Source organism: Rhagoletis zephyria, unplaced genomic scaffold (assembly GCF_001687245.7).
Source record: "Rhagoletis zephyria isolate East Lansing unplaced genomic scaffold, Rhagoletis_zephyria_1.1 Rzeph_scaffold_05114, whole genome shotgun sequence".
Taxonomy (NCBI): Eukaryota; Metazoa; Arthropoda; class Insecta; order Diptera; family Tephritidae; genus Rhagoletis; species Rhagoletis zephyria.
In genome coordinates this window covers 14898-41595 of record NW_016162197.1, presented here as the reverse complement: position 1 = coordinate 41595, position 26698 = coordinate 14898, and the positions used below count along the sequence as shown (strand labels likewise).

General features: G+C 35.1%; 2 protein-coding genes and 1 long non-coding RNA gene across 3 annotated transcripts in view; 1 reads left to right on the top strand and 2 right to left on the bottom strand.

The window, feature by feature from the left end:
- The window catches only part of LOC108371630 (voltage-dependent T-type calcium channel subunit alpha-1H-like), an 11184-nt gene extending 1688 nt beyond the window's left edge, over window positions 1–9496 (top strand). Inside the window, exon 3 of the mRNA XM_017627219.1 lies at window positions 5290–9496. Within this exon, the coding sequence (XP_017482708.1) occupies window positions 5290–8202 (2913 nt within the window). The 3' untranslated portion in view covers window positions 8203–9496. The remainder of the gene's footprint in view (window positions 1–5289) is intronic.
- A 967-nt stretch (window positions 9497–10463) lies between these two features.
- LOC108371633 (uncharacterized) lies at window positions 10464–16974 on the bottom strand. Its single transcript, XR_001848775.1, has 2 exons — window positions 16625–16974; window positions 10464–12973 (listed from the first exon to the last, which is right to left on the bottom strand). It is a non-coding gene; the product is annotated as an uncharacterized LOC108371633 (long non-coding RNA).
- Window positions 16975–21962: 4988 nt separating this feature from the next.
- LOC108371631 (alpha-ketoglutarate-dependent dioxygenase alkB homolog 7, mitochondrial) lies at window positions 21963–23687 on the bottom strand. The gene is made up of 5 exons (XM_017627220.1): window positions 23160–23687; window positions 22906–23081; window positions 22682–22849; window positions 22343–22617; window positions 21963–22247 (listed from the first exon to the last, which is right to left on the bottom strand). The coding sequence occupies exons 1-5, from the start codon at window positions 23308–23310 to the stop codon at window positions 22130–22132; spliced, it is 888 nt and encodes a 295-aa protein (XP_017482709.1). The 5' UTR covers window positions 23311–23687; the 3' UTR covers window positions 21963–22129.
- Window positions 23688–26698: the final 3011 nt, after the last annotated feature.

The following is a 26698-nucleotide window of genomic DNA, read 5'->3' as shown; positions in this document are numbered from 1 at the left end:
AAAAATTTTATGCAAAAGGAATAAACGCTATGTATATGTTATGAAAGAGGATACCTCTATGCACAACTTTGCCGAAGATAGTAATAGTTTAGATTTGTCGAAATGTAAAATATAATTTACGACCTTCGAACATAAAGAGTAATTTTTTTAGAACGTTTTAACCTACTAACTGTTACCATAACGGGTCTTTTAGACCCTTCTTTTGTAGGTGTTATAGCTCAGACACTTGTAATGGTCATAGATAGTGGATGATATTATTATTCTTCAAAAAAGGGTCACCATATAGTTTTGCTTTTCTTTACTAGCAAAAGAATAACAGGTCGATTCTGAACATAAACTCTCTAGGAGTTTTCTCTCTTTTCCCTTTCCTCCTATCATGAATACAAATTTTCTGAGGATTTTTTATATTAAATGGCAGAGTTGAGCTCTCAAAAAAGTGTCAAACAGCTTTTTTGAAGTTCGAATTTCCTTCCATTGGAGGATTTCTTTCTGGGGAGTAACCAATTCCCGGAGAACAAACTCCCCGGGAGTATTAAGAATTGGGCGGTAAATCTATTGAAACTAAAAAGGAAATAGCGGGACAAGCGTTGCATAAAACAGTTTTGCAAACATACACATAAATCTAGTTGCTGCTAGGAGAAGAGTTGCACTTTATTTTAAACGTTTTAAGTGATACATTTTTTAGTACTTTTAGGAGGAAATATTTTTCAATAGCATGATTCTGTTAACATTTCCTAAAAAAATCTCTGAAAAGTGGCAAAAGTCGCACATAATTTTGGAAAAGGGTCAAAATATCAAAAAGTCGGGCCAAAGTGTATTGGCGCTTAAAAAGGGTCGAATTGCCCCTTTAGTCGCACAGCGGCAAGACTTATCCCATAAAATGAAAAAAACTTATCCGACTAAACCTAAATTCGCTATAGGTATTTAAGNGAGCTCTCAAAAAAGTGTCAAACAGCTTTTTTGAAGTTCGAATTTCCTTCCATTGGAGGATTTCTTTCTGGGGAGTAACCAATTCCCGGAGAACAAACTCCCCGGGAGTATTAAGAATTGGGCGGTAAATCTATTGAAACTAAAAAGGAAATAGCGGGACAAGCGTTGCATAAAACAGTTTTGCAAACATACACATAAATCTAGTTGCTGCTAGGAGAAGAGTTGCACTTTATTTTAAACGTTTTAAGTGATACATTTTTTAGTACTTTTAGGAGGAAATATTTTTCAATAGCATGATTCTGTTAACATTTCCTAAAAAAATCTCTGAAAAGTGGCAAAAGTCGCACATAATTTTGGAAAAGGGTCAAAATATCAAAAAGTCGGGCCAAAGTGTATTGGCGCTTAAAAAGGGTCGAATTGCCCCTTTAGTCGCACAGCGGCAAGACTTATCCCATAAAATGAAAAAAACTTATCCGACTAAACCTAAATTCGCTATAGGTATTTAAGTCCATTCGTGATTCTGATATTATAAAATAATGTGGGTGAAAATCTATATCACAAATTGGCAGCCAATTTGTTTAACCCTTTAGCCCCTGCCATTATCGGTATTTTTTACCCTTACTGTAGGAAGTTAGTGGTAGTTAGAAGCTATGCATTTTTCAGTAGAAAAAAAGCCTTAATATGATATATGCATTTATAACGAAATTTTTTATTAAACTATATAACGCGGTCATCTTTAATCAAAGGTTTAAAAATTCTTACGAGAAATTTGCAAATTAATATAACCCGAATGAAGATAAAGAACTACAGCACATATAACCCTAGTAAAACTGTCTTCCTAACATTTATGTATGTAGAGCACTTTGAGCCTCTATCTGTCACTTTTAATGGTCTAACATGGAACCCCTTTAAAATAAAGATCTCAAATACCCGTTATTTTAGAGGTAAAGGGTTAAAATTATCCACAAAAAATTTATAGCTAAATTTTAGTAAAGAAATCTGACGACAGAAATTATATTTAAAGTTATTTTATGTATAACATTATCGTTAAATTAATTCCACCTTCGGCCAAAATGTCAAAACTTTAATCCTCCTTGAAAAAAAACACACACACAGACCATCCGGACTACATAATAATACTATATCGGAAAAGTTAGTCAGGGAGCCATTTCCATTCATAATTTATAGCGTTTGTTAATGTTGAGTAGCCAGTGTTGGACATTGCTATAAGACGGAGATGAAGGTGTAGGCTGTAAGATCGCAACTATTCAAGTATTAGTTTCATAAGCAAGATGAGAACTGCAAAAACTAGACAAAGAAATTAAATTCCGGTTTTGGTTAGCAAATTTTTTATTTATAAATATTTTAGTCTGTTTGGCATCTCTTTTCGCTTTGATCGTTAAGGGTNCTGCTAGGAGAAGAGTTGCACTTTATTTTAAACGTTTTAAGTGATACATTTTTTAGTACTTTTAGGAGGAAATATTTTTCAATAGCATGATTCTGTTAACATTTCCTAAAAAAATCTCTGAAAAGTGGCAAAAGTCGCACATAATTTTGGAAAAGGGTCAAAATATCAAAAAGTCGGGCCAAAGGGTATTGGCGCATAAAAAGGGTCGAATTGCCCCTTTAGTCGCACAGCGGCAACACTTATCCCATAAAATGAAAAAACTTATCCGACTAAACCTAAATTCGCTATAGGTATTTAACTCCATTCGTGATTCTGATATTATAAAATAATGTGGGTGAAAATCTATATCACAAATTGGCAGCCAATTTGTTTAACCCTTTAGCCCCTGCCATTATCGGTATTTTTTACCCTTACTGTAGGAAGTTAGTGGTAGTTAGAAGCTATGCATTTTTCAGTAGAAAAAAAGCCTTAATATGATATATGCATTTATAACGAAATTTTTTATTAAACTATATAACGCGGTCATCTTTAATCAAAGGTTTAAAAATTCTTACGAGAAATTTGCAAATTAATATAACCCGAATGAAGATAAAGAACTGCAGCACATATAACCCTAGTAAAACTGTCTTCCTAACATTTATGTATGTAGAGCACTTTGAGCCTCTATCTGTCACTTTTAATGGTCTAACATGGAACCCCTTTAAAATAAAGATCTCAAATACCCGTTATTTTAGAGGTAAAGGGTTAAAATTATCCACAAAAAATTTATAGCTAAATTTTAGTAAAGAAATCTGACGACAGAAATTATATTTAAAGTTATTTTATGTATAACATTATCGTTAAATTAATTCCACCTTCGGCCAAAATGTCAAAACTTTAATCCTCCTTGAAAAAAAACACACACACAGACCATCCGGACTACATAATAATACTATATCGGAAAAGTTAGTCAGGGAGCCATTTCCATTCATAATTTATAGCGTTTGTTAATGTTGAGTAGCCAGTGTTGGACATTGCTATAAGACGGAGATGAAGGTGTAGGCTGTAAGATCGCAACTATTCAAGTATTAGTTTCATAAGCAAGATGAGAACTGCAATAACTAGACAAAGAAATTAAATTCCGGTTTTGGTTAGCAAATTTTTTATTTATAAATATTTTAGTCTGTTTGGCATCTCTTTTCGCCTTGATCGTTAAGGGTTTAAACATGTATTTAACACTATATTTCTAGCATTGTTTGATTTAAAATAAACTTAACTCAACTTATTTTTCGAATTTAAAGTTAAGAAAATATACATACATATACTTTAAAAATGTCAGGTAGCTAATGGCTTTTTTGAATTTTCTCTTTATGTTTCTGCACGTTTCTGTGTTAACTTTTTAAAACGTTCGTATTTCATACTTTATCAACTCATTGTCAGCTAAAGTTAAAATTTCCATACCTCCCCACACCGAAGTAAAAACATTCCCGCTTAGTTTTGAATTCTATNAAAAAAACACACACACAGACCATCCGGACTACATAATAATACTATATCGGAAAAGTTAGTCAGGGAGCCATTTCCATTCATAATTTATAGCGTTTGTTAATGTTGAGTAGCCAGTGTTGGACATTGCTATAAGACGGAGATGAAGGTGTAGGCTGTAAGATCGCAACTATTCAAGTATTAGTTTCATAAGCAAGATGAGAACTGCAATAACTAGACAAAGAAATTAAATTCCGGTTTTGGTTAGCAAATTTTTTATTTATAAATATTTTAGTCTGTTTGGCATCTCTTTTCGCCTTGATCGTTAAGGGGTTAAACATGTATTTAACACTATATTTCTAGCATTGTTTGATTTAAAATAAACTTAACTCAACTTATTTTTCGAATTTAAAGTTAAGAAAATATACATACATATACTTTAAAAATGTCAGGTAGCTAATGGCTTTTTTGAATTTTCTCTTTATGTTTCTGCACGTTTCTGTGTTAACTTTTTAAAACGTTCGTATTTCATACTTTATCAACTCATTGTCAGCTAAAGTTAAAATTTCCATACCTCCCCACACCAAAGTAAAAACATTCCCGCTTAGTTTTGAATTCTATTAAAGTACAGCACTTTTTTTAACGAAAAATTCCTACCCCAATTTTTGACCGCATATGAAATAAACATTTTCTTGTATGTATGTATGTACATGTCCTTGCTGAGGAACGTTCTTTGTATCTGCTGATTTCATATTGTATATGTATTTGTATTTCTAGTATATTGGGGAAAAAGTTTGAAAATAAGTTATAAAATATAGTTGTGAAAAAAGTTATTATCGTTGTGAAAGAACTTGACCCATTTCTCGCATATTTTCTGCCCTGTGCTTGATAGATTGTTGCATATATTTAATTTTATATAAAAGAATACTTGAAAATCGTTACTAATTTTCCTTTTGTAATTTTTCTCACATTTTTCATGGATATGCGAACAATTGGTTAAATAATAATTTCCTTGTTCCCAAATGATTCCCGTTTCCCGCTTCTTGTTCTGTATTTATTTGCCTGGCAACGTTATCTTATTTCTAACCTCACTTTCTGAATTACGTGTACCCTTATTTTTTTCGTCTTCTTTTCTTCTGCCTTTATTTTCCCTTTTTTTAATTTTTATTTTACTTTTATTCTGATCCCTGCCTCACTTTAATGGTATTTGCCCTCTACAATCATTTCATCTTGTCTCATCTCATCACATCTCTTTAATCTCATCTCATCTAATCTCAATTTAATCCCATCTCCTCCCAATAAATCACATCACATGTCATCTCATATTTTGTTAACGATCCTCTCTCACATTAACTCTCCTCTTATTTTTTGTTAATTCCAACCTTTTTCACCTCCGTTCCATTAAATATTCTCTTAATTAATTCTCACACAACCCTACTTCAATTCCCGAATGACTTCCTCTCATTACCGCTGTTTTGCCTCCCAAAAACCCACGCCCACCAACCAATGTCTTCTCCATCACTTTGCCCATTGTCTCATTGCAGGTGTTTCGACTACTTCGTTCCCTACGGCCGTTGCGTGTGATCAACCGCGCCCCGGGTCTGAAATTAGTCGTGCAAACGCTCTTATCGTCCCTACGTCCCATCGGCAACATCGTGCTGATCTGCTGCACCTTCTTCATCATATTCGGCATCTTAGGCGTGCAACTTTTCAAGGGCACCTTCTTCTATTGCGAAGGAGAGAATCTCAAGGAGGTGAAAACAAAGTTGCAGTGTCTCGAACGCGGCTATGAATGGAAGAATCGCAAATATAATTTCGATGATCTTGGCAAGGCGTTGATGTCGTTGTTCGTATTGAGTTCTCGCGACGGCTGGGTGAACATCATGTATACGGGGTTAGATGCAGTGGGCGTGGATCAACAACCGGTTGTCAATTACAATGAGTGGCGTTTGCTGTATTTCATCGCCTTCATATTGCTGGTTGGTTTCTTTGTGCTCAACATGTTTGTCGGTGTGGTCGTTGAAAATTTCCATCGTTGCCGCGAGGAGCAGGAGAAGGAGGAGAAGATTCGTCGTGCCGCCAAACGTGCGCTGCAGATGGAAAAGAAACGTAGGCGCATGCACGAGCCACCCTACTACATAAACTACTCACCATCGCGTATGTTCGTGCACAATGTGGTCACATCGAAGTATTTTGATTTGGCTATTGCCGCTGTGATCGGACTGAATGTTGTCACCATGGCTATGGAATATTATGGCATGGATGAGGCGTTGGTATATACGCTCAAGGTATTTAACTACTTCTTCACGGCTGTGTTTATATTGGAAGCTAGCATGAAAGTATTGGCGCTTGGCTGGCAACTTTACCTGAAAGACAGTTGGAATCAACTTGACGTGGGCATTGTGCTACTATCGGTCATCGGCATTGTGCTGGAGGATTGGGGAACGAGACGATTTCTAATCAATCCGACTATAATGCGTGTGATGCGTGTGCTGCGTATTGCGCGAGTTCTAAAACTGCTCAAAATGGCCAAAGGGATACGTGCGCTGCTCGACACCGTGATGCAGGCTTTGCCGCAGGTCGGCAATTTGGGCCTGCTCTTCTTTTTGCTCTTCTTTATATTCGCCGCCCTGGGCGTGGAGCTGTTCGGTAGGCTGGAATGTTCCGAAAGAAATCCATGCCAGGGCTTAGGCGAACATGCACATTTCGCCAATTTCGGCATGGCTTTCCTCACATTGTTTCGCGTAGCGACTGGCGACAACTGGAACGGCATCATGAAGGATACGCTGCGAGATGAGTGTGACGATGCGGATGATTGTGTGCGCGATTGTTGCGTTAGCAAAATCATCGCTCCAATATTCTTTGTGATATTCGTTCTGATGGCGCAGTTCGTACTGGTGAATGTCGTCGTGGCTGTACTGATGAAACACCTCGAGGAGAGTCACAAACAGATGGAAGACGAAATGGACATGGAAGTAGAGCTAGAGCGCGAACTTGTACGCGAGCAGGAGTTTGAGAGCGAGCAAAAGCTGTGTCAGCAGTTGGAACAGCAGTCGCAACCGCCGCCACCAGCGCGCCAGCTAAACAAAATCAAATCATTGCCGAAGAACTTCACCTACAGCACGCCGTCGCTGGACAAGAAATTCCCAAGCGTGTTGAGCGGCATCGGTGGCCTGAGTGCCGCTGGCATTGGTGGCCGCCGCCAGACCGTGCAATACTTTAATCAACCGAATGGCATTGGTTTGGCCGAACTGGGACATGGCACACAGGCTGGCGCCGGTGCAGGTGCTGCTGTTGGCAGCAATGGTGGGTCTGGTGGTGGCGGTGGTGTTGGCGCAAGCGGTGCGCTATTCGCATCACAAGCGCTCAACGCGCGACTGAGTGCATCAGCTGCGGAGAATAGCTTTGATACAAAACTCCAACTCCAATCGACTGCGGGTCCGCTGGGACGGCGCGGCCGTCGCAGCTCGACCGCATTCCGTAATAAACGCGGCCTACTCGCCAAAGAACGCTCACTCGATGAGCAGGCCATACGCCGACGCACGCTCGAATCGAAACGAATGAGCTGTGACTCGCTACCCTGGGGTGGTGATAGCAACGATTTTCGGCGTGGCACTATTTTCGAAAGTTTAGAGTCGGATGGCGCCGGTAGTCCCTCGTCCACATATGATATACGCAGCATACGCAGCGAAGACGTCGCAGCAACAGCAAATGCAACAGCGCGCAGTAGTGGCGCTTCCGATGCGCTCAGTATTGTGAGCGCGAGCGTGATCAGTGAAAAGATCACAGCGCCGATTAGTGCACCACTAGCAACAACCGCAGCAACGGCTGCACTACCAATCGGCAATGCCTTAACAGCCGGATCGGCACCACGTCGCACTTACGGACGCTCATTCTCAACCGACCAAGCCTCTAGCAGCAGTGGTGTATTAGGTAGTGGACGCGGTAACAGTGGTGGATTACTATCCGTACCGCGTGGCATGCCGCCACGCAGTCGAAGTGGCAGCACCAAGCAGCTCTTCAAACAGCAAGCGCTAGACGAAGATCCAGATATGGACGAGAATACGCTGCTCTTGCCGGTTGTTGTCGAGAACAATTGTGATGGCACTGCAGCCAGCAGTGGCACCACAACTGCTAACAATGGCAACGGCAATGTGCACAGCAATAACGATCAGCTGAACAATAACAGCACTAACGGTGCCAATAATGGCAATGTTAATGGCGCCGCTGCCGCTATGGTCGTAGAACAGATTGCGCTAAGCAAATCTGATTCGGCCGATATAATGCGTATCATATCGGAGCGCAGACGCATGGATCAGCGGGACAATAGCGGTAACGAGGACTCGGACTACAAAGAGTTGTTGTTGGTGAAATCACCGCACTCCTCCACCGATGGCTGAAAGGAATTAAACACTAACTATAAGTTACGAAGTAGCATACAACATACTATGTAACTATATTAAATTAAGTGTAGCGTATGTATGTATATGTAAATGGAATTATAGAAAATATGTATGTCTAGAGCCGATAGAGTAAGTAAGTTAGATAAACTAAAAGCGTGAGATAGAAAATTCAAAGTCTTTTTAGTGGTTGTTTTTACTTCATCATCTCAGAAGTCACTTAGAGTTTGTATGGCTGATGTATCTCTGCTTGCGCCCAATTTTTCCGAAATCTCTTTCATGTAGAATCTTACTAAAAACCTTCAATTTTTTTTGTTCTATCCGTGCCTAGTATCATGGATTTGAATGAGAGATTTTGATTTGAGCACCCGAGCGGTGCGATCGATCGTCTAGCCTTTTTCGGCGAGAAACTTTTGCCTGCCTGAGCTCTCTACACAAGCTTCGCTGTTTGCAGCTCTGAGTTTACCCATTCTTTGGTTTGTCTATATGTACTTGTAACTTCAACGAAGGCCAACTAAGGCCACAAGACGGCTTTTGTATTCCGCCGTAAAGCTTGATTTTTTACCCATACACTAATAAATACAACTCTGTAGATATGTATGTTCATAGGCATGTGGCAAAACTATTAGGGAATTTTTCAAACTATCCAACAAACCAAATGAATTTTCAACCACAAAACCAATTGAACTCCATACAGACATATGTATGTATGTATGTACATGCATTCATTTCAATAAAAAATTCTTCTATAAAAAACATACATTTCACACAATCAAAAGAAAAATCACACAATAGTATTAAAAGAAATGTTCAAACTGCGTATGCATTGTTAGGTAGTGCAGTTACATATATTTGTATTAAATTTTCAAACAAAAACTTTTATATAGCGAATGTGAAATTGCATCTCTGAAAATGCAACACTGTTAAAAAGTTTGTCTATAAAAATCATCAACTCTGTGATTAGCTGTAAAATAAATAAACTGATTTAAAGTCATAGGTCAAGGAAGTTAAGTAACTTTGTATTTGAAGTCGTAGTTACGAAATGATTATATTTTATTACAGTTATACATAGCATAATTACTGTAATAAGCGAGTTTTAAGTAAACATAACAAGTTGAAAAAAAAAACAAAGAAGAAAACGTTTAAATGTATTGCCGATAGTAAATAAAATAAGCAAATCTATAAAATTTAAGCGCAAAATCTTCCTAACCGCAACTGAGCGCGCAGATTGTGCGAAAAAAATATATATATAATCAAATTGTATATAAATTCTAGTTTAGCTAGTATAAAAAAACAGTAGCATTGAAAATTGTTAATAGCAAAAAACCATCAACAGTTGTGTAACAAAAACTGTAATAAAAAGCAAAGTATGATAACGTCATTTTCAAATTGGTTTGTGTCTAGCTTAAATAAAATAGTGGTTAAATATATCTAGTAGTAAAGTTGTCAAAAAAAAGGCATACAAAAAAATGTTATGTAAGTGTGTACGAAATATTAGCGATAAGTGTTAAACGATAAACGATTAAAGAACATAAGCGACTATGACACTATTAAGAGTTATATATAATGATAATGATAAAAAAATTTAACACAACAAGTGACAACTGTAAGACTTTCCTTGGTCAACAAAAAAAAACTTACTAAAAAGGTACACATATAAAATAAATTTGTAAAATGCGTAAAAAGTGGTAGCGCATATCTTCTCCCTAAAACGTCTTCCTCATCTCTATGCAACAGTGAAATTATAAATTGTAAAAATCTAGTGCGTGTGCAAAAAAAAAACAGAAAAACAGAGTTGCAACTAAAATAATTTGTTTGGAACCAGCGTAATAGTGTATAATTTAAGCATAAGTTCCATTAATATCGTAAAAAAAGATAATACGCATAACATGAATGAATTTTTGAAGCAAAAAGCAAAAATTTTTAACTAAATTTAATTGAAAAAAAAAACATTTTAAAACAATTAAATGTATGCCCAAAAATTTGACTGGCATGTAAAATATATGTTAAAAATTTTAGTTATTTACTTTTACCAAATAAAATTATTATTTTGACCAATGACAATCCCTTCAAGTTTTTTATTTGATTTATGTTAGTTTTTCAATGAAGTTAATCCGCTTTCGCTTAATTTTTTAGCACTCTTATTAGAAATCAAGGCTTTCATTTTTTCATTTATTTATGTACATACAACTGAATGCGCTTAAACTCAACTCGACCAAAAAACCAGCTGAAACCTCGTAAACATATATTTATTTATTTTGTATTATTTTGAAACTGAAACTTTCTTAAGCCTCTCTATTGTGATACTTTTTCACATATTATATACCCTGAATTCAAATCTGTGGAAACCCTGCTATGCATATGTAGCTTAGAAATAAAGCCTTTCCAAGACATTCGATTAATAGCTATATTATAAGAACTAATTTAACTTACAATATAATTGTATTTGAATATAGTTTTAAAATAAGTGGTAACCCTATTTAAATACCTCAGAAGATTCTACATGTTCAAGCTGAACATTTCTAAACACTCTTACGTCTGACACTTTAATTTGAGTATAATTAATTTAAATTCTCTCATTAAACCCCTTTGGTCTGACATCCCTAACTTCAATTAGAATTTGATTTTTCAAAAAGGTGGCAACCGTTCTTCATGTAGTTTAGAACTTAAACCCTTTTCAAAAACATTTCGATTGACACCCATATTGCAGTAATTCATTTAAATTAATTGAATTTAATTTTTATTTGGGTGGTAACCCTAGTAAAACACCTCAATAATATTCTAAATATTCAATCTGAAGGTTTCTTAGCAATCTTTCGTTTGACAACCATATTTTAATTTTTCAGATAGCTTGCGAATAAAGAATTTAAATTTGACTTTTTAAACGGGTGGCAACCCTTTTCAAAATATTTTCAAACTACCAACTTTTCTTGGCCTCTTGACATCCCTTTTTTAATATAATTTTCAAATAAATAATTTCCTTAATTCAAGTTGAAATTTCTTTTTTAAACAGGTGGCAGCCCTCCCCCATGAGTGCGGAATTGATTCTATATATCTCCATACCAAGTTCCATGCCTCTATCACAAATATTTCCTGCGATATGTAGCATGAAAAATTCCGATTGTATGGCAGGTGCCACGCCCCCTTGTGCAATCGAGATCAAATCGATCCTTTATTTTAAGTTGGGCTAAATGACACCAGTGTACAAAATTTCATAATGATTGGTTGACTAGTTGAAGCGTGAAATCGTGACAAATAAACAAACTCACTTTCGGACTTATAATATTAGTAAGGATAAGGATTACAGATTTTACACTCCTATTGCTACGTAAATTACGCATGGCTACGCCAAAAACTATGCTACAAAAACTTACAAACCCGTTTCCAATTATTAAAATTGTCAATGTAATTGTTATGCCTTACGCGGCAACGTTGAAACTGCGTTTATATTTCGCGGAAAAGTTTTAGGAATAAAAGTTAAGACAATATTCATGCGATGCGTTTGTCATTGGCGTAGGAAAAGGATTATTAATAATGCTAAGGAGCTTTTTGAGCCATCTGGTCTAATCCATACCAGAAAGGCCTTGCAAGGCAAAAGTATGGGATTTCTACTAGCATTTACTGAATTTGCAGCAGGTTAATGAGTCTAAGTTAGTCCACAAAATATCGCAATTCAAAGACATCAAATCAAGCTTACTCGTTTAGACAGTTCCTCCTACAAAGAGGGTTTATTGCATCTGAGCGAATCGGATTAGTCGATAATCCTAACTTCCAGAGTCGTTTGCTGTTAAAATCTAGCAGCCTAAAATTACATAAGTGTCTCAGTTGCCTCGTAACATAGGCTAAGCAGACATAAGGCATCAGTTCAAGTTCAGCCCTCAAAAAGCTACTTCATTAAATGCATAACCGCGAGGGTACCCTGCCTAATCAGTCTCCACAAAAGGTTACGAAGGGGAAATTCCGATCATTCCAATCTCAAGTTTAGCAAACCATGACACTTATTGTCGTTGGGTTTTTATCTAGATGTTGCCCAGTTATTGAAGATCTGGTCGACTCTTTCTTCTACTTTACTACTTTGGCATATGTTTCAGTGACTGCCTTCTTCCAGGTCATTGATGCAAATATACTTGGATCCAGAGAAGGGAATTGTGGTAAATTATGTGACTCAATTTTGACCGTTACTCTATGAAAGAATACAAGCGGTCTGAAAATCGAAGTATCTTGCCGAGCTTAAGACTGATAATTAATAAAAATAAGTATTGTTTGAGACAACCGCGTCTCAGTTTACTGTAAGCGTTTCGTAATCAATTGATTCTCACACCCGAAGTTAAGGCCATTGAAGGTTATTGAAGGAGGCGTGGTACTCTTCATTATCATTTATTACTCAAATGATCTATATTTTTAGCAAACCAGTACTAAAATCATACATAAGATTGAGGAGGCTTATGGCCAGTTACACAATGTCTGGTTAACACTAACCCTACATTAAACATCGTTAACGACTCCCTATTATATGTTATGTAATCGCAAACACTGTTCAACGTGCAGTTAGTGCCGGATGTAAACAATAGCCTACTTACCTTTCTTGATCTCTGTTGATGTTCGGCGCAAATATTTCTTTTTATTTCTTTTATTTTTATTTAAATAATTTTTCCTGCATTACGGTTTTGTTGCTGTTTCAACACACCCGATTTACGATTTTGGTTATAAGAGACAGCCTTGTGACTGCGTATTTTGTAGATAGCCTACGATTCGAAATACAGAAGTAAATCTGGAAGGAAAGAAAAAATACTCGTTATTATGAGCGAAAAAAAACTAAAGAATGTTTAGTTTATAACTAATCAAACTACAACATTGTAATATAATTGATATTTTTAATATAAGCATAAGTTAGCTCTGTAGATACAAACATACATATATATTTCATTACTTCACCAGAATCAATGAGAAAAAAGAAGCTAGTAGAAGTCCAAGTCAGTACAGGTGGACTTGTACTGTTCTTTCTTCTCATCGTTTCTTGCCATACCGACCTAACCCCGGTACTACATAATTAAGTTAGCTTAAGTAGTTAAGATATTTAAATATATAGTTATAACTAAAAGTTTCTTGTTAATGTACTTAGCTATTCATTACCAGTGGCTATACAAATTGACTACACATAAAATGAATTAGTGTTTAGGTGGGAGGGATATAAAAATCTAGCGAATTGTCTGCATATATTAAATGAATGTATGTATAGAACCTATATACAACTTACTATTGCCTTTTTCTGAAAAATTTTTAAAACATTTAGCATAGTATGAGTATGTGTTTAACACACTAAAAAAAAATCTAATAAAAAACAGCTGAATAAAAACTTTTTACAAGAAAATTTGTAAATTAAAAAACCCTAACTTTATATAATCAATAATAAAATATGTATTGTGGATGTTTAGAAAGAGGAAGTAAAGGAAATTATATATACAACTGAATTCTATATAGTTATAGCGTGCTATTCAACGAATTAGAATTTGTAAACTCATTAGAAATAAAACAAATTTTCCGAAATCATACAAATGTTTCAAATTTTAGATAAAATACTATACATACATACATTCATACATAACTTAGAAGTAAGCTTAGAAAACAAACATCTGTTTAATACAAATGCCAAAACACAACTGTCAATTTCACGATTTTGTGATTTTCTCTCAACGCACTAAAACAAACACACACACATGTATAAAGATACACGGAAAGTGATATGAAAAAGTCTAAGGCACGTTTTGCCAAGTAGCTTTCAAAATTAATCTGCTCTTTGAACACATGTTTTGGGAACAAAGTTTGTGTTTAATAGCCCAATTCTGTATCGGTGACAAAATTTTTTTTACTGACAAATTTAAACTTTTTCATATATTTTTCCGTAATAAAAACTGTGACAAGAATTTGTCACTGATGCGGAATAGAGCCCTAAAGCTTAGTATGCAGCTCTCATATTATTTCTGTTGCTTGAAAAGTAGCATTTTTTTCTTGAGAGGTGTAAACTTATTTATGAAAATTTTTAAAGAAGAAAATTCCTATTCCATTCCTCGAACATCATTTTATATGAATTTCGCCTTTCTTTCTGGAGACCTATATACTAAGCTAAAAGGTCAAATAAAGTTAAAAGCTACTACGACTGCCTGTTAAATTTAACTTTCATTTAAACCTATCGACTGCCTGGTCGAACATGTGTTTAACGAGAAGTTAAATTTAACAGGCAGTCGAAAAAGCAAAAAAAGCAACAATTTCACACACACATACAATCATTTTTAAGGGCGTGTCAGACGTGGCAATATTTTCAACTTTTCCACGCAATTCGCTGTCGAATTGCGAAGAGAAATTTTATTTCGATGTGTCACAGACTAACCTAATATTCACGCACGCCGCCAATTTACTGTCAAAAATTTCTCATGCACATACAACTTGTATGCGACCAACCGAAATTGAACGGCGCGCGTATGAAGCTAACTCAATTTCCAATTTTTGTTCTGCGTGACATTTTGATTTGACATTTCGCTCAATGAAATCAAATGCAAACGCACGCAAGCCATTTTCGGGTGACGCAAAACAAAAAATTCTACGGCGTGCGTACCAAAACGCAAGCCGCGAATATTAGGTTAGCCTGTCAGCAACTAGAAAGACGATTCTATCACATTTCGGTAAATTAATTTCAGAAATAAAAGTTGCAAGATGTGACTGCAATTGATAGAGCGCAAATCGATTTCGGAAATATATGTCAAATTGCGCGTGCTGCGCTAGCAATCTGCAATTCGCCTTTCGAAAATAAAAATAAAAAAAAAAAACCTCTTTCGAAAGACACTTTACATGCGAGGTGTGACTGCTCATCCAACTGCTTTCTGAAATTTCTCAATTTGACAGCCTTTTCGAAATATATATGGCATTTAAAGTCTATTCATTGAAGATCGACTTATTTTTTCACTCGACGCTCAATTGCTCATTTGAGTTTGTTGTGTGCATTTTTTAACTTACTCATTTCTTTTCGGGCACACACTTTAAGGTTCCCCTGCAGACCTTTTTTTTAAAGAATTCTGAATTGTAGAGAAATTTTTAAGAATTCGTAAGCATCTCATCCGATTTTTTGCCGAATTTACTAAAATGAAATAAATTGTGCACACTTCGATTCTTTTACGAAATTTTGGAAGAAAATCTGTAAAACATTGAAAATATTGCTGCTTTGTGAATAATTTCTTGCAGAATTCGTACAGAAATTTCTTTACGACTTCGTGTCAATCAATCAATATAATTTTCTTTAATGATTCATAAACAAATCGTTACAGAAATGAGATACTCCTAAATATTTTGCATTAGTCAATATCTTTTCAATGCATGAGTCAGAACTAAAATTGTTGATTCTTATGCATCACGNCTGCGCTAGCAATCTGCAATTCGCCTTTCGAAAATAAAAATAAAAAAAAAAAACCTCTTTCGAAAGACACTTTACATGCGAGGTGTGACTGCTCATCCAACTGCTTTCTGAAATTTCTCAATTTGACAGCCTTTTCGAAATATATATGGCATTTAAAGTCTATTCATTGAAGATCGACTTATTTTTTCACTCGACGCTCAATTGCTCATTTGAGTTTGTTGTGTGCATTTTTTAGCTTACTCATTTCTTTTCGGGCACACACTTTAAGGTTCCCCTGCAGACCTTTTTTTTAAAGAATTCTGAATTGTAGAGAAATTTTTAAGAATTCGTAAGGATCTCATCCGATTTTTTGCCGAATTTACTAAAATGAAATAAATTGTGCACACTTCGATTCTTTTACGAAATTTTGGAAGAAAATCTGTAAAACATTGAAAATATTGCTGCTTTGTGAATAATTTCTTGCAGAATTCGTACAGAAATTTCTTTACGACTTCGTGTCAATCACTCAATATAATTTTCTTTAAAGATTCATAAACAAATCGTTACAGAAATGAGATACTCCTGAATATTTTGCATTAGTCAATATCTGTTCAATGTATGAGTCAGAACTAAAATTGTTGATTCTTATGCATCACTCAGATTTTTACAAAATTTTTTACTTGCTATCGAAACTGCATTTAACTCGCTCACCCTCATCTATTTCTCTACTCATGACAGATAGCCTCATTTCTTACTTAAATTACTCACTCTCATCCGCACACTCTTTCCATTTCTGTCTTTTTCAACACCTACACTTTTATGCTGTGAACACTCGCGTTGATCGTAGAGCTGTCTCTATTATTATTAAAACTAAAAGCCAAAACAAACAAAAAAAAAAAACAATTAACTATGAGAGAAACATACTTTCTTCTGTGCCTTTCTACTCAAAACAAAATCGAAAATTACTCTATTATACTGCACGTATATACACTGTGAAAAAAGAACTAAACACTTTCAAACTCAACAAACAATTACCTTAAGTGACTTTTTCTCGCCCCCACATTCATCTACTTTGATCTGAAATTTGGTACACTGAAAGAAAAAGAGAAATTAAAAAACCAATTAGCAAAATAAATAGCAGTTAAATGATATAATTGTATTCGTATGTAACGCTCTATAAGAATAAGAATACTTAAATTTATTGCAAAAAACTTAGGAACAGTTCAAATTTGACTATAATATATGCATACTCTCATGTATGGAATGAAAGGGTTAAGAAAATGCATATATAAAAACGTGTCAAGTTTAAAAAATTAAGGAATAATATTTATCTAACACTAAGAGGCGGTAAAAGAACAAAAACATAATTTAGCTTCGATTAATTTTAAATGNTATACACTGTGAAAAAAGAACTAAACACTTTCAAACTCAACAAACAATTACCTTAAGTGACTTTTTCTCGCTCCCACATTCATCTACTTTGATCTGAAATTTGGTACACTGAAAGAAAAAGAGAAATAAAAACCAATTAGCAAAATAAATAGCAGTTAAATTATATAATTCTATTCGTATGTAACGCTCTATAAGAAATCAGAATACTTAAATTTATTGCAAAAAAATTAGGAACAGTTCAAATTTGACTATAATATATGCATACTCCCATGTATGGAATGAAAGGGTTAAGAAAATGCATATATAAAAACGTGTCAAGTTTCAAAAATTAAGGAATAATATTTATGTAACACTAAGAAGCGGTAAAACAATAAAAAAATAACCTAGCTTTGGTTAATTTTAAATACTTATACGCAGCTTGAATAAAAAACAGTTGCTTTTAATTTGTAGCGTTATAAACACGAATGAAATTTTTAACTGTTTGAGGTTTGTTTTTTTTTCTTTTGTGTATACACTCCCCTTAAATTTTTAATATCTCTAAGGCTAGTAGCATACTTTCCAATTGTTTGCCTGAACAAAGGCATATTAAACAAGTCGGAAGTGACAACCAAAATTGGCTCTCTTTATAGCTAACTCAAACTACAGTTTCAAAAAGCATAACTAAATAAAAATTTTCCAATACAATTTGAAATATTTTGTTGTACATTTGGCATTATAGTCGGTGTTCAAAGGAGAGAACTGTCGAAATCCCTACTACTTTGTTGATTATATTTTGGTTTAAACTGANCGCAGCTTGAATAAAAAACAGTTGCTTTTAATTTGTAGCGTTATAAACACCAATGAAATATTTAATTGTTTGAGATTTGTTTTTTTTCTTTTGTGTTTATTTCTAATGCAATATTTTAAATGTAAGTTAAGCTAAATTCAGTAAATCGCGAAATGTTGAAACAATTAATGCCATTGTATACACACCCCTTAAATTTTTAATATCTCTAAGGCCAGTAGCATACTTTCCAATTGTTTGACTGAACAAAGGCATATTAAACAAGTCGGAAGTGACAACCAAAATGGGCTCTCTTTATAGCTAACTCAAACTATGGTGTCAAAAAGCATAACTACATAAAAAATTTTCCAATACAATTTGATATATTTTATTGTACATTTGGCATTATAGTCGGTGTTCAAAGGAGAGAACTGTCGAAATCCCTACTACTTTGTTGATTATATTTTGGTTTAAACTGAAGCGCTGCAGTTTTACTTTTTTTCTTTTCTTATATTTCCTTTCCTCGGGTATCTTTTGAACATTTTTCGAACATTCACTACGTTTTATTATTTCTGAAGTTTTGCTGAATTTCTTTTATTCTATGGGTCTATTAACGTCCCAAGATCTTGGTCCCTTGCTACTTTTTGGATGTATTCTAACTATAGAGGTCTTCCCAAAACTTCATCCAATACTCCATCACTACTACTACTGCCTCGTCTGACGATACTAATGGCTTGATCAGTATGGTTTTTGCGGCCTTTTCGGCGACTGTCACGTCATTTTATACTTTTCATGTCCAACTTCCGCAGCATTTTGAAAGAACACAAGAGTTTCCCAGAAATCCTGCAGAGGTAAAAATCTTTTGATCATTTCCAGAGAACTACTCAGGATAGCAGCAATAAGATAGATCTTCAGATATTCCGAGAAACCATGAAGGGAACACAATCCTAAAGCGCTTATTCGTACTTACTTATCAAACTTTTACCTTATCTCAGGTTTGCCGCTTTAAATAACAATCACATCACTGTGTAGAAGTGGAGTTGTCAGTGACCCAGGCAGTGTTAAGTCGACTCTAATTCGTATGAGTCGTGTTTACTTTACTGTTTTTCCGACCTTGGCTTAAAACTCCTTCAGCATTTATTGAGCAGACAAACAGGTCTAGGGAGATCCTTGTCTCAAACGAGGGTACAATTTGGTCAATTGTGATGGGAGACGCGTGCCTTTCAAGTTTATATGAAAGTTCCTAGGTGAATGGTTGTAGTTCTTTTTTTGCTTTAGGAGCATTCATACCACAAACTACCTTTAGAAAGTTCTTCCCGACTGTTTCCTTCAGCACGAGTACTAAGAACCATGCGGCCTCCCTCGGTTGGGTTCAGAGCATCTCAAGTATCAGATGGATTGGGTGCGTGGGTGGGCTATGTGAAGTGGTACTTGGTTTTGTGTGGATCGTTACCGTAGGAGTTTAGTCTAATACTGCAGCCTGGAAGAAGTTGAGCCCGGATTATTAGCGTTTCCTTTGCACCCCGATTACTTCGGCGGTAATACATAGACGGTAAGGGCTAGTGAGCTGTTTAAATTATTTTACCTTCGCCTGAGGATCTTTCTTTTATCATGTTGTGAACAAGTTACGTGCTCTGACGAATAAGTGGAGTTGGGGTAGATAACCGTAAATAAATTCTCAGTGCTTCCCAAGTTTTTTTCCCGTTGCCAGTCATCAGCGTCATCAGCGTTTGAGACTATTGAGGCTCCCTGTGGCAACTGGGGGAATTTAAAGTGAAAGCAGTGGAACACCTTGTTTAATTTTCAGCGGCTTGAAAGTATTTTCTTTGAACACTACCGATAACTGCTTGCCGCACCTTACCTTACCAGCAAGCGCTTTCTGCTCATGGGATACGAGGATGAGGAAAAAAAATATCTCCCCTATATATTTGTATGCCAATGTGATTTTTTTTTATTTTTGTTAATTTTTATTTTATTTTTGTATACAAAAATTTAAATTTTTTAAACATTTTTTTTTTTAGTTTTACTGAATTTTTTTTCATATTAAAAAGCACCTTTTTGTAATCCTAAATAAAGAGGTGGTAGTAAAAATTCTAATTTTTTAATCAAAACATTCAACTTAAAAAAATAATAATTTTTTAAATGTAAGTTTTTTTTGATTTTATTGAAATTATTTATATCAAGCAATTGACGTTTTGAATAAATTTGGCTTTAATTTAAATTAAATACTTATGTACATAAATTAGTAAAAATTTAAATTTTTAATAGTAATAGTAAACAATTTTGAAAAATTCTTTATAAATGAATTAAATTTCCGGATTAGTTCTTTTTATTAAGTTGTAATTTTAATAAGTGAAAAAGTAAAAAATAGTAGCAAGAAAATTGGAATTTAAAAGCGTTTTAAGCCATATTTAAACAAGCTGCATAGATATGTATTAAAACCAAAGCTAACTGTTTTAGAAGCAATAGATTTAAAATTTAGAAAGATAAAATTATTAGAAACATATTCATACATACTTATATATGTATACACATACTTGAGAAAACAAGTAATAATTTGAAATTTAGTTTGAAAATATTTGTATAAAAAATTGCTAAATTGCTCCTGAAGCTACGAAAAATACGGAACCATTTGCAGCAGCAATAATTCGATAAGTGAAACTTGCATGCAAAATTTGCAAAAAAGAAACTGAATAAAAAATAGCCCAAAAATTAACAATTAAAGTACGTTGCAGACTTAGCATAAAAAACTTTTAAGAATTGCGTTGCAAAAGTTACCAAAAAAAAATAGTATAGTATATTGCCATAGCTGTTACAAAAGTAAAACATGCAAAAACAATAAATTGACAACAACAATACAAAGAATTGAATCCCAAATATAATCAAATACACTGATAAGTATTTTTAAAATGCATTTAAGACGCAACAACAACAATTTTACATGTTGCCAATTACTATGAATTGATGAAATATAATGAAAAATACAGCCAAACCACAGTCGGCACGCGATAACTCCAGTTTTAATTTTTAGTGCTTAAAATTATATGCTTATGTATTTAAAACGTATTGGCTAATTTTAGTAGCGAGTTATCGAGGGCCCACTGTAGTCCAATTGCATGTCAAAGTCAGTCGTACTTGAGAGGTGTAAAAACCTATGAACAAATTGGCAAAAGTTCAATATTGCAACAGCAAACTTTGCAAAATATACAACAAAAAATACAAATTTGTTAAATATGTTCGGCCATTAAGCGAACACAAAAACAACCACTGACTAAGTTACGTACATTTGAGGATAAACCATTATAAAAAATAACAACTAATCAGCCAATAAACAAGAAATGTTACAAAAGGCAGTTGAAATTTGTAAAAAGCATTTTGAAAACAAAAAAAATACAGGTGTATCTAAAAACTGCTAATGCGTGCACTAGATAAAGAGAAAGTACATGCATACATATAGAATTAGTTAAAAATTTAATACGGCAGAGTGCAAGTGTAACCTAAAAAATATTACAAAAATAAATAATAAAAACTGCATATTTATTTAGTTTTCAGTGCGAAAATTAGTGGTGAAAAATATAAAGAGCGAATTATTAATAAAAATTTAACAGAAATACCAATTGTAGTTTTCCCTTTGCATGTGGACAATTTTTCAAAGTTGAATTTCTCATAACAATAACCGCCTAAGTCGAAAAAGCAGCAGGCTAAACTCATACCTGAGCAGAATTAATGAGGATGTGCTTAACCAAGGCCCGGCATGCGAAGAGTCGCCACATGACTCTCAGCACCTCTTCACATGCCCGAGAACCCCACCCAGCTGACGCCCCTGTCCTTTTGGACAGACCCTGTCTGAGTCGCGCACTTCATGGGCCTCCCCTTAGCTGAAACAGACGACAACGTTGACGGATGAATCGACCCGAGCGGGGCTTAGTAGCCGCTACAACAACAACAACAAAAAGATGAATTCGAGAAAACGCTTTTAAACATATGGATTGTGTGATGTAAGCCTAATGGGGAAACCAAAATGTTTTCGTCTATAACTAAACGTAGTTGCAGAATACGACAGCATATTTAACTTAATTTTTTTTAAATTTAATTCATAATATTTTATTAATTGACAAAACGATGTTAAATTACTTAAAATATGCAATTATATTCATTAACAATATTTTTTTTAAATTTAATTCAATATATTTTATTAATTGACAAAACGATGTTAAATTACTTAAAATATGCAATTATATTCATTAACAATAATATAAAGCTCTATATTCTCTCTAAAATCCAACTAAATAAATAAAGTTATAGTGCAGGGCCTTGCTTCAAACAGCGAGTGCTTTACCACTTCTCCCGAAGTAGTTACATAGACACGCAACAGCATCTCACTTTCATGGATCATTTCGACAAATAATCGATATGCGTCTATCCTTTTTGATATGCTGCCCTTGAAAGTGTGATACACCGTTGGCGAGTATTTCATGCGTGAAATTGTAGCGTGAGGAATTACTGTGGGAGAGAAAAATCAGAAAACGAATATCAAAATGCTCTTCACTTACATAAATCAATTCCATCATTTTTTACTTATAAGCCCACATACTCACCTCATTATGTATAGCGAACGTCGACGTAGCAGCACATCCACGTAGAAATTATTTTCCAATGTGGTTTCTGGTCGATCACGATAGGCATCGTCTTCTTCAGGAGATACGTTTGATGTGGCAGCAATGTCGGCTTTACTGTCACTACTGCTATTTTTTAGCGCTTCTGTAGGAGGCTCCACGGCTTTCCCCTGTTGATATTTACGCTCGTCAACGCGCACCAGCCGCATAACGCAGTCACTTAACAAACTTATGCCTGCTATTGTATTGCCGCAGTACTGAAATGAAATTGATGATTGCAAATATAATAAAATTGTTTACATACATAGAGCGCTCGCATACCCTCGTGCTATCCACATGCGGCTTGATAACGCCCTCTGCCGCCAGGTCCAATATATGCACATGCGGTTTGATCTCATCAATAAAGGCTATTTGTTGTAGGCGTTCGAGTACCAGGCGGTTGTGTGGATACCAATGCTTGCGCTCTGTCTCGCGGAAGCCATGTATAGCCTGTTGGAATGGGCAAAGTGTAGTAATCAAATTATTTTGAAAGTCACTGCCATTACATCATCCCAATGATCGTACTCATAAGGTCTTCTCTTCATGTAGGGCTCAATTTCTTCTAGCAATTTGGCTTCCTCTTCGACACTTACAAAATTTGTATGCAGTCGCATGTCTTTGAGAAAACGATGCTGTTCGTCAGCCGGCCAGTGGCCATGGAATTCGAAATGCTTAGCAGCATCTGCGTAATTATGAGATCGAAATAAAGTTCTTATTTTGTTACTGACTTCGTACTGTTTTTTGCGTTATTACTACTTACCCACTGAGACACTTTTGTTTTGGTCCAACACGGGTTCCAACGATCTTCGAAGGCACTTGGCGTTGCTTATTTGGCATAGTTGCCCGGACTTATTGGCATTGAGGCAAAGCAGAATGGTTTTTGTACACTTGCGCAGTTGTTGTATATGCATTATTATTAATTAAATTGTTGCTTTATTGTGGTAAAATAATTTTAAAATGTATTTGCACTGCCATTTGTATGTACTGTAGTTTAAAGCTGTTAAAGAAACATCTGTTCTAGATTTGATAACAAAATTGCATTGCCAGATGCAAGAAATTGAAGGAAGTGTTGAAAAACAGCACAAAATTTGTTAGTAATCGAATGACCCTTAACACACTAGACTTTTCAGACCGTCTGGCCAGACCAATTTGCGAAATTACACTAGTCTTTTCTGACCGTCTGTAATCGGTTAAATACCGTTATATAGTTGTGTAGCCAGGCGTCTTCAGCGAGATTTTCAAGCAAGTGAAGACAACCGGTTAGTAGATATTTCTAAGTCTGATGCAGACTAGTGTGTCGAGGCTTAATATACCAGTTTTATTAGTAATCCTAACTTCTCAATGATTCGTTAGGTTCTTTTTATACTGAGCGCGGGATTCCAAACAGAAATCAAAAATATGACTCAAAATAAAAAAATAAGTCCTTTTTGCAGATTTGCAGAAATCACTTTCGGAAATAAAAATTGCAAGGTGTAACTGCAACTGAAATAACGCAAATCGCTTGCGAGAAATAATTTCAGCTTGCACGTGCTGCACTATCAATTTTCATATTTGTTGCAAGTTTTGTCAAACCAATCGAGTGTTGCCGTGTGACACATTTTTTTGCCGAATTTGAATAACATTATAAAAGTGTTGAATATATAATTATAATAGTTTGGCGCTTATACATGTGTTAGTGTTNTTTTATGATATGCTGTTTTTCATGGCAGAATTACACTCGGCGGTTTGCCATTGCCTGCCGAGGGACGACCGTTGTTAAGAAAAAACCTTTTTCTATATTTTTTGGGATGTTGCTTTGATCAGGGCTTGAAGCAAGGTGCTGATGAGTGAAAGCGCGCACTGCTTACCACTACACCACAGCGGCCGAAAGTGCTGAATAAAACATGAAAATTATCTGTGATTAATCTGACATTCTTGTTAAGTACCGGTATATAGTTGTGTAACCGCATACTTTTTCTTACATACCGAGTGTTTTGCGAGCTCTCGCTTGCTTTCAACAGCCATTTTTGTTGTTTGACAGTTATTGTTTTCATTTCTCAGAACTCTTCAGAGTAGCAACACCATTTATTTTGGCGACAAATACAAATTTAGCCTGCAATGGTCGAACCTTCTTCTTTGGCGACATTTTACAAATGAAATGCCCAGTCAACGAAAATCTATCTCGCTCGTGAGATGAAAAAAGTATAACGCAAGCGAGATTTTCAAGCCGGTGAAGACGGCTGGTTAGTAGAGATGTTTCTATATTTCGTCGCCTGGGTAAAAGATTGTCGTGTGTTTATTTCGGCAGGTTGTGGGAAATCGCGATTCGAGTTTGGAATGCAATTTCTCAAAAACGCGAGGATAGAATTTTTCCAAAGTCTCTGAAAATGTTACTAGTTCCCTAAATTCTTAAAATATTTAATTTTTGATGTTTATTATTAATTAGTTTAGTTTATGAAGGATTTTATTTAGTAAAATTTTGTCGTAAGCGTCATTTGTCCACAATTTGGCATTTGGTATTTCATCTTGTCAGATCTTGTGTAATTTGATCATGACTGAACGCGGGATCTCAAACAGATATCATTCACGTTCTCAGAAATTATGACTTTATCGTGTAAAAATATAATTCATTACCAGGAGTATGCTGGAAGTTGTAGGAATTTGGCGTTTAGCCTAACATTAACCGATAGAATAACTCTGGCAACACTTATCACCGGTATCACACATGATTCAATAATGAAAGGTTTTGTAAGAAAAACTTTCTCTCGCTCTAATTTTATCAATGACACTCCCACCCTACTCCCAAAAACAAAAACAGTGATATTTCTTTTCCAAATTTCTTTGCAGGTTTTAAGAACATTTTTAAATTTTTAGTAGTGAAACTTTTACTTTTTAAATTTTGAAGAAATGTTTGTTCTTCATTCGCTTGCGACAACCAGACGAAATGGGTGGATTACAGAAATTCAATGCATGCTAAAGAGACGAAATTCCCTTAATTGCCGAAATGTCTTTGCCGATATTCGTGGAGACCTATTGATTCTGCCAAGGCGCTGTAAAGTAAAGCGCGCAATGGTTCTGGTAAATGAGCCAACGAAGATATTTAGGTATTGACCTACACAACACAATCCTGCAGTGGAATTCTGACAATCGCTATGCTACATTTCCATCGCTAAAATTCTCTAAATTAACAGCCGCGGGGCCTAAAAGTGCGCAATATTGAAAAGTAACAGAAGCAAAGTGTAATCAGGCAAATCTGGCAGTATGAGGGGCATGTAACTAAACGTTACATGTTGTTAAGCGCGCCTGCTATTCTTTTGGAGACCTTTAGCGATCAAAATTAGCGATAGCGAATGCTGGAATCCGGCTGCTGGTGTCTCCGAATGAGACTTTGACGCAATATAATATTAGCAAACCGCGTCCATGGGGCCAATCGTAAAACCCGACAGCTCGGTTTAGTCAATGGCGCGATATAATTGCACACTTACGGCACTTCTCATTTGACGATGTAGATCGTTCAGTAGCTGCGTGTCCTTTTTATTCTTCCTGTCGTCCGGCACCAAGCGCCAATCGCAACTGTATAAGCCAATGTTTAATATTCTGACGGCGGCATAATCTCCCCAGAACACTAAAAGTGCAATATAAAAGAACTCGAATTAGCATATGGGTGTTTCCATGAAAATGTCAACCAGGACTGAAAAAATAAAAACAACTGAAAAGGGGTTTTAAGACTAATTAATAAGAGAAAAATACTCAATTTTTATATTATAGAAGTATTTCAGCTTATTGGAATTTTAAAACTAAAAAATGGAAGAGTAAGAGCTGAATGTCTCTTCGACTCAGTTTTCTCTAATGAAATGAACTATTTTCTCTTCCCTATTAACTAAATTAAGAGATTTGAAACATTACAATTACATCTTAAAATCAAATTTGCAATAACAACTAACTATAAAAATGAGAAAAAGGAGAAGTTAGTGCTCGGTTAACGGAATTTTTTGATTTGCTTCTGATAGTATTCTAATGTCGCGTACGTTATGCAAAAACATTGTTTGTCTATGTCATTTGTATATTGGCAGTCGCAGGTAATGCAGATTACAATTCTTAAGCGAGAATTCTTCTAGTTAAAGATATACAGTAAAATTTTCTTTCCAACCGAAGTAAAAAAAATTTTATTACCCTTTAAAGTTTGTCGCATACGTTATTGTAAGTACGAAAATTTCAATCAAATACATCAAAATCAATGCGGTTTTGAAAACGCGAAACGGTGGAGAGAAGACTGAAAAAATTTAATTTAGTATGTGTTACTAGTAAAAATGTTGTATG